This window comes from Plecotus auritus, assembly GCF_963455305.1.
Source record: "Plecotus auritus genome assembly, chromosome: 7".
NCBI classification, from domain to species: domain Eukaryota; kingdom Metazoa; phylum Chordata; class Mammalia; order Chiroptera; family Vespertilionidae; genus Plecotus; species Plecotus auritus.
The window spans coordinates 60,068,678-60,081,552 of NC_137774.1; the positions used below are offsets into that span (position 1 = coordinate 60,068,678).

General features: G+C 52.0%; 1 protein-coding gene across 2 annotated transcripts in view; it reads right to left on the reverse strand.

Annotated features, from left to right (window-relative positions):
• The window catches only part of DNAH3 (dynein axonemal heavy chain 3), a gene marked incomplete at its 5' end in the record, with an annotated part of 199,493 nt that overhangs the window by 158,298 nt on the left and 28,320 nt on the right, over positions 1–12,875 (reverse strand). For both annotated transcript variants that reach the window (XM_080680101.1, XM_080680100.1), the window contains 4 exons: positions 2,686–2,809; positions 4,003–4,187; positions 11,298–11,476; positions 11,664–11,769. In XM_080680101.1, the coding sequence (XP_080536227.1) occupies positions 2,686–2,809; positions 4,003–4,187; positions 11,298–11,476; positions 11,664–11,769 (594 nt within the window). The remainder of the gene's footprint in view (positions 1–2,685; positions 2,810–4,002; positions 4,188–11,297; positions 11,477–11,663; positions 11,770–12,875) is intronic.

Genomic DNA, 12,875 nt, shown 5'->3' on the forward strand with positions numbered 1-12,875 from the left:
GGGGACCTCAGGCCACGCCCCCCCCGTCCTGGCGCCAGGCCAGGGGCCCTGAGGCTACGTTCCCTGCCCAGCGGGGCTTGACAAGGGTGGCCAGGTCTGGATCTATCCCAATGCGGGGAGGCCAGCCGGGTCTGGGTCTCACGTGATTTTGAGGCGCATGTGGGTGGGCAGGGACTTGACTCTGGGTCCCGTGGTGTGGCCCAGACTCTGACAGGAGGAACCTTTTCATATACATTTTACTAATTTTCTTTCATCTCTGACACTTCTATTATAGAGAAAGGGCAAATAGCAGTATTAATTTATTTCCTCTAATTAATCCCCTTTTAATGTGCACGAATTTCGTGCACTGGGCCACTAGTGTGTGTGTGTGTGTGTGTGTGTGTGTGTGTGTGTATATATATATATATATATATATATATATATATATATATATATATATGTAAAATCACTAGTGGGCACTTGGGAAATTAGGTTGAGTAAATGAGCTACTTGGAGGATCACCTGGGGTCTAAAGGAAGGCAGTGGAGGGATTTAAAGACAGTGGACGGGTCAGGATTCCGGCAAGAAATATTCACTCTGATGTTCAAAGAAACAAAGGTATGAGGGGACTGCTTCTCAGGTGAGATATGGGCAGGTTAAAGGAGCAAATAGGAGATAGAGGCACCAGGAGATCATCTCTGAGGGAAGCCACCAATGAGAACAAGCTGCGGGACAATGAGAACGGGACAATGAGAACGGAAACCATGGAAGAGAAAAAGATTTGTTATTGGGGAGAGATGCAGCTACTGCCAGAGACCCAGGGCCAAAAGGGAGGGAGAGGAGAAACCCTGCAGCACTCTCCAGCCTGAGCCCTCTGCACTGAGCCTGCCTGCACCCAGCTCACCGGGGAGCCAGTGGCCGCTGCAGACTGGCAGCAGAGACAGTGGAGGGGTGGGGTGGAGAAGTAAGCAGGGGGTGGGGTGGGCACAGCAATGGAGAATAATTAGGCCCGAAGCCAAAGATTAGTGTGGGCTGGGAAAACACAGTCACATTTCTTGGATAGGAAGTAGGATTGTTGTCACAGAGGATGAATGAATGAATGAATATTGCTCAGCTCTCTTCAAGGCTGTTCTCAGGATTAAGGCAGAGGGCTCACTAACAACGGCTGAGCCCAGGCCTGGGGGCCTCTCCTTCCTGACTTTCCTGTCGCAGCTCTTGGCCTGATGCTGAGAGTGCAGGAGCTGCCAGTGGTATCCAGCTGAGAGCTGCCCGGGAAGGAGAAGCCCAGCCCTCTCTCCCTCCCCCTAAGTCACAGCTGTTCCCCCTCCCCCAGAGCCTCCCTCAGTCCTCTGGGCTCAGCAGCACTGGCTCTGTCTTAGTCTCACAGATGTCCTGCAAGGGCGCCCGGTGGGGGAGCGCGACATGGAGAAGTTTTTTTTCTCCCCAGAGAAGTCATTGTTGAAAGTCACTGACAGATTCTGCATGCCCACCACGGGCTGGACGCCAGGGCACCATCTCAGGCCACCCACTTCTCGCCAGCACAAAGGCCCTCATGAAATAAGGTGCTCTGGGCCTGCTCTGTTATCCCATTTTCCAGACGAGGACACCAAGGCTCATCTAACCTACCCACAGGGGTTCTGCTTCCTGGTTAGGCATCCAGAACCCATTCCCAGGGGGAAGATGTGTGTCGGGATGGGGGAGTTTCTGAAAATTCTGTACTTTTGCTCAGTTTTGTTATGAACTTAATACTGTTCCAAAAAGTAAAGTACGTTAATTAAAAAAGTCAGTCCCACCCATTGGGCTAAGCTGTAGGTTCTGGGGACAGTATCCATTTAGATTGAGAGAGGATTAAGCTGCTGGAAGAAAAAAATTCATGTGCACACACACATCCTCTGTTGTTTTTTTTGTTGTTGTTTTTGGGGTGGGGTAGCAGATCTAGAATATATTTTGAAGGAAATGACTAAATGGTTTTACCCTTTAGCCCAAACTCCCATTCTCCTAGACATGCCTGCTTTTATCTCCTCCTGCCCTTTTTTCTATTTGCAGGAATGATGGACCTGAAGTGGGGCAGTGGGAGATTTGCATGCAGAGGGGATAGTAATTGGCATAAACGTTTGTTCATAACCAAGCTAGGGGGTGTGTGCTGGTGCGTGTGTGAGTGTGTGTACCTCGCGCATGGCCCTTGGCCACATCCCGTGACACTGTCCGGTTGTGCAGTGTGCCTGTGCTTCCTGTCCCTGGTTAAAGCCTTTACTTGGCAGGCGCACACGGGCATGGTTAGCATAGAGCACGGTGCACCGTGAGACTCCATCATGAGGAATGAGAGCACACAGGGCCACTGCCACCTCAGCACTGAGCAGAAGAGCTGCGACAGGCCTCTCGGCCTCCTGCCGCGCCTGTCACCCCATCCTGACGCCTCCAAAGCGGGACCGATGCTTCTGCTGTTATTGCGAGGCTGTTCTTAAGGCCGCTATTTTTATCTTCTCTCTGCACCTCCAAGTTTCAATTGTTTGAGGCAGGGAGGGAAGGCGTTGGCAGGGGTCACAATGAAGGAGGCTTAGCATCCCTCAGGGGGAACACGAGGAACTTCCTTCTCTACCTGCAGCCCTTGCCCACACTCTGCTGGGCGGGGCCAGGGGTCCAGCAGAACCGGGGAACTGCAGGGTGTCATGAAGCAGCTACCATTTGTCAAACACGCTCCCGTACCTTTTAACAAGGTCCAGCTCCGCCTGGTCCCTCTTGCTCAGGAGCAGGTTTCGGCTGTTTTCAAAGACATCTTCGATCTGGTCCGGCCAGAGGAAGAGGGTGCTGTTCAGCTTGATGTCCTCGTCTGCAAAACATACCCCCCTGCTCAGGGCTGTCTGGCGCATCAGCGAGAGGACAGGAGGGCGACAGACGTGGCGGGCAGTGCAGGGGGCCCGCTGTGGGGGTGACAGCCCACATCACTCAGCGCTCACCACGGCCCAGCCTGCGGAAGGCAGACCGCATGGTCCCCTTGGTTTCACAGATGGGCAGCAGTTGAGGAAGGGGCCGAGGTCACCCCACGAGAACATGGGGCGCAGACTGGAAGCCCAGGTCTAATGGCCTCACAAGCCACGCCCTAACGTCTGCCCTGACCGCCTTCCCAGGCGGTGGAATGGACTCAAAGCCCGGGGTGATGTTCAGGTTCTAATCTTAAACAGTTTCACCTGAGTCTCTGTCTCCCTTTTGGTTAAATGCAGGTAATGATACCAATGCCAGATGTCCTACCTTCACATGCTCCAGGCAGTTAAAATCCCTGGCTCTCCCCTGCACCGTGGGCTTAGGAGGCAGAGTGCAGTGAGAGGATCCAGGCCTGCTCACCCGGCCGAGGCACAGCCCAGGAAACGTGTGCGGTGCTAGAGAGCTACTTCTCACTCCCAGGCTCCTCGCTCCTCCCTCAGCCCACCCTGTGCACAGCAGGTATCACAGGTGTTCCCAGATGAAAGCAGCTCTGAGGCATGGCCGATGAAGGGCCAGCACATCAGCTTCTCCTGCAGAACCTGGTCCTTACAAGCTCCACCTTGGCCGGGTGCACCGTGAAGGGCCCGGCCACGCCGTGAAGGGCCCGGCCACGCCGTGAAGGGCCTGGCCACGCCGTGAAGGGCCCGGCCACATCTTTCCTTCTGTACATGCAGGAGCGTGGAGGGAGGGCTCTGGCCTCCTCCAAGGGAGGCTGGTGTCAAGGCTATAGCTGAATAAAATCTACCCATTTACAAAATGACTATGTTGGGAAGTGACTTTCCCAGGAATGCCAGGAACAAGATGCCAAGACAGGCATCTACATGCTAGTCAAATCCCTGAATCTTTCTCCTGTTTGTCTAACAATCAGACTCCCTTTGTTTGATTCGAGCTCCTGTGTGGTGAGTGCCTCTGTCACATGTGGACACCCGAGGCAGCTCTCCCATCTCGACGTTCAGTGCTGAGATTGCAAACTTGTTCCCCCAACTCCTTCCCTGGAAACGCACACACATGCTTGCATGTGGGTGCATGGCCTCGGCTTACGGGTCAGGTCTGCGTAGTCCATCAGGAACTCCAGCCGCTCGGCCGCATCCCTCAGCTGCCTCCTGAGTTTGAATACAGTGACGTCGCTGGATTTCTTGAGGAAAGCGATGAGGGACACCAGCTCCTCAGTGTTGGCAGGAATCTCGCTGACTTTCTCTGCGATGCTGCTGTACTGGTGGCAAATGCTGCAGAACAGAAGCCAGCCATCAGCACCACCGCCCTCCACCAGCCTTCCTACAAGACTCGTGGTGCTAAACAGATGGGATTCCTATCTGGAGACTAGGATGATGATGCCCAGCTGTTCTCTGCCTGCAGCTCTGATGGATGATGCCCACACACACACCACACTTCAGGAATACTCCCCGGAGAGGTGGCAGTGCTATCTGGCAGGTACCAAGCCTATTACGAGGTGCCACGCCCCCACTGCAATCATATATCATCTTGTTTAAGCCTCACAACAATTCTAAGAGGTAGGAACTGTTCTTACCAACATTTTGGAAGAAAGTGAGGCTGACTAACTTGATCCAAAGCAACATGGTGTGCAGGCATCAAATCCAGGATCTGAACCTTTAACTGATTCCAGAGCTGCACTCTTCACAAACATACCCTGAGTAGAATTCAGATTCAGACTTAAACAATAACAAGAATACCGCCAGCACCAGCAACTCCTCAGATTTTATGCTGGAAGAGAGCCCTACAGTACAGTCACTGCTCCTACAGCACACCAGCAAGCTCATCCTCACGATTGCCGGCGATTCAGAGACACTTACGTTCAACTCCTGGAATTATTGGATCTAACTGCCCACTTCTCCACAGTCACACTGTGAGAAAGCGTGTTACTGTACAGATAATTTGAATATGCTCTAATTTATACAAAAGCCAATGAATCACAGTCTTCAGCATTTTAAGTATAATTAGGAACAAATGATCTCTAATACCTCCCTGTCTAGCACAGAGTGGCCCTCAAGAAATGTTAGTAATAACAGCTGTCATAATGTTTATTACTGATTACTACATGCTGATGGTCATTATGAGACAAAAACCACTCCTCTCAATGTTTTCAGTCTTCAACATTCCTTCTTAATATAATGGTGCACCTTCATAATAAAGCAAATCATACCAAACGGAAGAGAAAATGCCCACAACACCTTTGCAGATGATGCTGAAACTTAAGAATGAATTTGATACAGTTCTATAGAGAGAAGTGTCTGCTGCGTGGCCTGTGCCCAGAGCATTCTCCACTCCTTGGCCCCAGAGGTGGGTTATATTCCCCAGCCTCCTTCTTAGTTTTAATTGGGTATTTTACTAGTCAGCTTGGTTACCATTCTATCTAATAAAGAGGGAATATGCTAATTAACCATCACTCCATCACAAAGATGGCTGCACCCACAGCTGAGGCCAAGTTCCCATAAGGAGCCTTAACAAGCAATCAGCAGGGACCTGAGGCTACACCCTCCCCTGCCCCTGTGGGGCTTGACAGGGGACCTCAGGCCACCTTCCACACCTGGCAGGGCTTGACAGGGGACCTCAAGGTGCGCTTCCCGTCCTGGTGCTGGGCTAGGGGACCTCAGGCTGCGCCCCCTGCCCCAGCGCCAGGCCGGGGGACCTCAGGCTGCGCCCCCCACCTGGCAGGGCTTGACAGGGGACCTCAGGCCATGCCCCCCCACCCAGCGGGGCTTGACGGGGGACCTCAAGGTGCGCTTCCCATCCTGGTGCTGGGCTAGGGGACCTCAGGCTGTTCCCCCGGCCCCAGCTCCAGGCCGGGGGACTTCAGGCCACGCCCCACACCAGGTGGAGCTTGACAGGGGACTTCAGGCCGCACCCCCCACCCCGGCACCAGGCCGGGGAACCTCAGGTTGCATCCCCCACCCAGCACCGAGCCAGGGGACCTGAGGCTGTGCCCCCCTGCACCGCGGGGCTTGACAGGGGACCACAAGGTGTACCCCCAGTGCTGGGTCAGGGGAACTCAGGCCGCGCCCCCTGCCCAGGGGGGACCTGAGGCTGCACCTCCCTGCCGATGGGGCTTGATAGGGGACCTGAGGCTGTTCCCCCCTCCCGGTGCTGGGCTGGGGGACCTGAGGCTGCACCCCCCCCCCCGCCTGGCGGGGCTTGATGGGGGACCTCAGGCCATGTCCCACACCTGGCAGGGTTTGACGGGGGACCTCAAGGCATGCCCCACCACCCCAGGGGACCTGAGGCTATGTTCCCTGCCCAGCAGGACTTGACAAGGGTGGGACTAGCCAGGTCTGGATCTATCCCAATGAGGGGGGCGGGCCGGCCGGGTCTGGGTCTCACGCGATTTTGAGGCGCATGTGGGTGGGCAGGGACTTGACTCTGGGTCCCATGGTGTGGCCCAGACTCTGACAGGAGGAAGGTTTTCATATACATTTTACTAATTTTCTTTCATCTCTGACACTTCTATTATAGAGAAAGGGCAAATAGCAATATTAATTTATTTCCTCTAATTAATCCCCTTTTAATGTGCATGAATTTCGTGCACCGGGCCACTGGTCAATAATAATAAAAGCGTAATATGCTAATTACACCGGACAGCCGAACGACCTTCCGGACGTCCTTCTGGACAAAGCTGGGGCTGTGAGGGCCGAGGCAAGCTGCCACGGCTGCGAGGGCTGAGCCCCTTGCACGGATTTCATGCATCGGGCCTCTAGTAACAAAATATCACTGGGAGGCTTAAACAATAGGACTTAATTTTCTCACAGGCTGGAGGCTGGAAGTCAGGGTCAGTGTGCCAGCTGGTTTGGTTCCTGGCAAGGACTCTCTTCCTGGCTTGCAGACAGATGAGACGCTTTTTGCCGTGTCCTCATGTGGCAGAGAGGAAGAGAGCTTTGATGTCTCTGTCTCTTCTTATAAGGGACACAATCTATGACCTCATTTAACCTCATCACCCTCTATAGGCCTGGTGTGCCCCCAAAATTCGTATGTTGAAACCCAATCCCTAATGTGATGATATTTAGAGGTGGTGTTGGGTGGTGAGTAGGTCAGGAGGGTTATGACCACACACAAGGGATTAGTGCCTGATAAAGGAGCTCCCTCACCTTTTCTGCTTTGTGAGGACACAGCGAGAAGGGTGTCTATGAACCAGGAAGTGGGCTCTCAACAGACACTCTAGCCTCCAGAACTGTGAGAAACAAACTTCTCTTGCTTATAAGCCACCCAGTCTGTGGTAGTCTGTCACAGCAGCTCAAATGGACTAAGACAGACTTCGACATACGAACTTTGGGAGAGCACAACTCAGATCACAGCAGGCATGATCCTGTGATTGAGGTCCAGTCCTCGGGAGTGGGAAGTAGTGCGACTGTCACTCACAGGTGCAGCACATAACAGTGTCCCTGCATACTCCATGCTCTCTCCCTCTCCCCACTGCCCAGGATCTCAACACTTAAAACTAGAGCTACCCTGAGCAAGAAATAAACTTCTATTGTGTTTGATCATAACATCTTGGGCCTATGTGTTACAGTATTTGGCCTAACCCAGTGGTTGGCAAACTCATTAGTCACCAGAGCCAAATATCAACAGTACAACGATTGAAATTTCTTTTGAGAGCCAAATTTTTTAAACTTAAACTTCTAATGCCACTTCTTCAAAATAGACTCGCCCTGGCTGTGGTATTTTGTGGAAGAGTCACACTCAAGGGGCCAAAGAGCCGCATGTGGCTTGCGAGCCACAGTTTGCCGACCATGTGCTAACCTAACCTAACTAACACAGATAGATGCTCTCAACCCGACAGACTCCTCCCTGATAGAATCCATCCTTCTTCCCTTTTGTATGAGAATTCAGAGTAAATGTCATCTGGCTGCTGGCTGTCAGCTCCCTGGAGGCTCAGAGGGTAGCAGAGACCCTCCAAAGGCCCTGAATGTGACCTGATGATATCAACACAACCTCTCAGCGATATCCAGGACACACTGAGGGCAGGAGACATTGCCTCTGCATGTGCTGATAATACGATTGAAAATCTAAAAGGCTGGCCCCGGCCTGGTAGCTCAGCTGGTTAGGGCATCATCCCCACACACCAAGGTTATGGGTTTGATCCCTGGTCAGGGAACATACAAGAAGCAACCAATAAGTGCATGAATAAGTGAAACAATAAATCAGAGCCTCTCTCTTTCCCCACCCCCTCTTCTCCTACCCCTCCCCCCCCACAAAAAAAATAAGCCCTAAAAGGCCAGGGGTCCCATAGGCAATTCTATTCTCTGCCCCATTCAGGGAACAACTTAAGGGAGACCAACAATGTATACCAATCTGTGCCCTCTTTCTACGGTTGTCCTTATTTTATATATTTTTAAAATTTTATTGTTTAAAGTATTACAAATAGTAGTACATATATCTCCTCCACCCCCCACTGACCTTTCCCCAACCTCCCCTTCCCCCCGGCACATGCCCTCACCCACCCCCTCTAGTGTCTTGCGGCCATTGGTTGGTTATGCTAATATACACGCATACAAGTCCTTTGGTTGATCTCTTACCTCCCCCCCAACCCTCCCCAGCCTTCCCACTGTAATTTGACAGTCTGTTTGATGCTTCTCTGCCTCTGTATCTATCTTTTTGTTCATCAAGTTATAATGTTCTTTATTATCCATAAATGAGTGAGATCATGTGGTATTTTTCTTTCACTGCCTGGCTTATTTCACTTAACATAATGCTCTCCACTTCCATCCATGCTGCTGCAAATGGTAAGAATTCCTTCTTTTTTACAGCTGCGTAGTATTCCATTGTGTAGATCGGTGGTCGACAAACTCATTAGTCAACAGAGCCAAATATCAACAGTACAATGATTGAAATTTCTTTTGAGAGCCAAATTTTTTAAACTTAAACTTCTTCTAACGCCACTTCTTCAAAATAGACTAGCCCAGGCCATGGTATTTTGTGGAAGAGCCACACTCAAGGAGCCAAAGAGCCGCATGTGGCTCGCGAGCCGCAGTTTGCCGACCACTGGTGTAGATGTACAACAGTTTTCTAATCCACTCATCTGCTGATGGACATTTAGGCTGTTTCCAAATTTTAACTATTGTAAATTATGCTGCTGTGAACATAGGGGTGCATATATCCTTTCTGATTGGTGTTTCTGTTTTCTTGGGATATATTCCTAAAAGTGGTAGTACTGGGTCAAACGACAGTTCCATTTTTAACTTTCTGAGGAAACGCCATACTGTTCTCCTCAGTGGCTGCACCAGTCTGCGCTCCCACCAGCAGTGCACGAGGGTTCCTTTTTCTCCGCATCATTGCCAGCACTTGTCGTTTGTTGACCTTATTTTAGACAAGACCTCGCATCCTGAAGAAAACAAGCAGCTGGACCACCGGGATAACTTCTCATGTCTCTACTCAGGGCCCTGCAATTTGGTCAACACTTCAGGTCACCGTTCTACTAGATGCAAATGGCCATGCCCCGCCTTTCTGCCCAGGGCGCCCTGTCCCGGGCACACCTAGAACTGGAAACAGGACGGTCCCTACAGCACTGACAGGACAGTGAGGGGGAAGGACAGGGCCTGGGATCAGGAGACTCAAACTCACTTTCTTGGGCAAGTTAGTTTTCCTTTCTGAGCCTCATTTCCCCTCCGCTCAGTGAGGGGGCTTCTGTCTGCCTTCCCCACCTCAGGGGCTTGTTGCAGGTCAAATCAGTCAGAGTCTCCAGGGTTAAGGCAGAAAGAAACTTTGGAACTCAGCCACCAGCCTGGGGTTCTGCATCCTGAAGAATCCTTGGGCCCATACTGGGATATTTTCATTTATATTAAAACGATGTAAGGGAGTTATACTTTCATTTTAAGGAGGGTGTTTGCACTATGGGTTAGGAAAAACTTTCTCGATGCTGAAACTTTCCAAAGAAAGTTTCCCTGTAGCATGAAGGCTCAGACCTTGTACCATCCATCCCAGCCTTCATCTTGCAGGCAGAGCCCTGGTCCTGAGAGGGGCCTCCAGGGGATGCATAGCCAGTAACACAAGGTTCAAACACAGCCTCTGGCTGCAGAGCCGGACCCCCGGCATCACCAGCCCTGAGGGGCTGTGCGGTGGGGGAGCATGGACTTCTGGGTCACAGGACAGGAGGCTGAGCCCTGGTGTACCTTGCTGCCCTCTCAGAGGCCCCTCTTCCTCACCAGGTGAGGGTACACGCCCTGCCTCACAGGCTCTGTGGAGGCCTCAATGGACCGCAGCACTCAGATGCTCACCAGCCCCTGGACGGGCCGCTGGGCTGGGAAAATGGTAGCTACGATATCATCAATTTGTTAGTGATTTTCTGACAGGTAGCTTGTAACCCTTAAAGCACTATAAAATGCTAAATTGACATATGTTTACATTATATGGATAATATGTAACACTGTATAACTAAATTGCTGGAGCCTGGAGTTCAGAGCTCCCTAAGGAACAGAGCTGGCATACAGGGATGAGCTGTTCTATACCATTCACTCGAGACATGGTGGCAGAGGTGCCGCCCAGCCTCTCCGCATCATTCCCTCTTCTGCCAACCACACCAAGTCTTCTTGGGGAGCCCTCTCCCTCTCAGTCCACATGGCCTAGTAGGGTGACATCCACCCCAGAGACGGGGACCCCGCCCAGATGGCAGCCGTCCTCGGCGGTGCGGGTCTGCTGCTGCCCAGGGGAGCTGCGGGCAGTGTCACGCAGGCCAGGACGAGGGTGAGGCCACTGGGACAGCAGAAACCTTTTCCCTCTTGATGGAACCTGAGAGCGTGAGCCCCGAGCTGCTGGGGTGCACACACCAGAGCCTGTCTGGGGATGGGGCCAACACAGCGGTGCAGGGGGGTGGGTGGGGGGAGGGCTGACTGTCTGGCTAAGGGCTGAAGCCAGCAAACCCTGAACTTTCCAAGGTGTGGGCCCAGGTTCCCTTTTTTACTTTCGCCAGCCTGTTTGGGCTTCTCTTCTTTACAACCAACACCATGTGACTGCCATATAGACACTCATCCGTAAAGTGAAGGCATGACAGACCCCAGCCCTGCCCAGCAGAGGCCTGCACGGAGCACTCTGGGTGTATGCTGGGTGGTGGTCAGAGGGGCTGTGCCCTCGGACAGCGGCCCACCGAGCAGCACCCCAGCGGCCCGGCAAGCAAGCGAAGGCTGAAGGATCCGAGGGGGCACTCACCACGCCCCCCGCCCCAGCTCCAAGCCCCACGGCATCTTACTGCTGCTCACCTTCCAGCCGAACCTGAATTCCCTGCCACCCTCATTTTGGGTTCAGCCTGGTCATGGTTGGGAGGTGCAGATTCTGTCTACATCCCCCCGTCTGTGCCAACTATCAGTGCTCTTTCTCCACACACCTGGCAGTACCTGGCATTGGTGTCCCGGTTCACATCCACTTGGAACTGAATCAGGCGGTCTTTCAGGTTCTGGGCTCGCTCACAGAGGTCATAATTGAGGGTCATGGTGTCAAGGCAGAACATGGCCAACGGCACGGAAATGTGCATAGACGCAATTTCATTTTTCCGCTTTTTTATGCTATTGATCTTCTGTAAAAAGGAGCACATTCACTAGTTAATTCACAGGTGGCCTCTGCACGATGCCGCAGCCTCAGCCCTGGCCACCCTGTCCGGCCACAGCACAGCACACATACAGCACCAGGGGGGCCACAGACCACCCGCCGCGTGTGTGCAGCACACGTCACCAAGACACGGAATGTCCAGTGGCATCTCCTACCGTCACAAAGTCATCAATTTCATGGTTTTCTTTCAGGAATGCAGTGATGCTCTGCTCTGCCGTGTTATCCAATAAGTCGTCATACTTTCTGTAGACATTTAAGTATCTTCACATCGAAGAGCATAAAATCAAACATACGAACATGGGCCACCAAATTAGCTTAGTCAGAGTGGCAAATGCAGAGACACACTTAAAATCAGCTCAAACCAAGACAGAGAAATAGAAGGTGACCAAGGGTATATGGAACTGGAAATTCAGAACTTAGGCTGAAAATTCCAATTTTATTACCTCCTGGCAACAATGAACTTAGACAAGATATTTCTCTTTTTCAAAGAGCAGTGTCTTTAACTAAAGTGGAAATAGTAACGCCTTAGAGCACAACTGTAACAAGGTCTATAAAGCAGTTAACACAGAGCTGGACATACAGTGGATGCGCAATAGCCATGACCCCCCTCCCTCCTTCCAGCTCTAAGACGAAAATTTGGAACGAATGAACCTAAAATCAATTTAATAAAATGAAGTTTCCCTTTGTCTGTTAACAGATCACGCAGAAATGCTGGGCAGTTTCTCTCAGGTTGGAGGATGTATTTGGGATGCTCCAACATGAGTTTACGTGAAAATGAAGATGCTATGAGGAAGCAGAGTTAACTGGGTGGGCCAGTGCACTCTCCCACAGGCTGGCTGACTTCAGAGACTCGGAGACCGGAGACGGAGACAGCAGAGAAACCCTGGAGCTGCAAGTCCAGAGAGCAAACCGGGAGGAGCCTCCCCGAACAGGGCCAGCCAGGCTTCCCACAGAGGCTCCGAGCCACATTCACAGGCAGGAGTGCCCATCCGAGTCCGTGGTTTCCAGACCAGGTTAGCAGTTCTCATCAGGGGTGGATTTTGCTCCCAGGGGACATTCGACTATGCCTTGGGATGTTTATTGTCACCATAATTGTAGAGAATCCCGCTGGCATGTAATGAATGGGTAGAGGCCAAGGATGCTGCTACAAACTCTGCTATGTGCAGGCAGCCCCACAGTGCAGTGTCCTGTTCTAAAATATCAATAGAGCTGCCGTCACGAAGCCCAGGTGAGGGTGAGCACATGTTCTGGCTTGTGTGGGACAGTCCCGTGGTGACTGTTGATAACATCATCTCCACTCTCAGGGTCTCCGTGTAGAAGCTAGCAGTTGCATCGTGATCACCCCCAAATGCATGCCCGCTCACGTG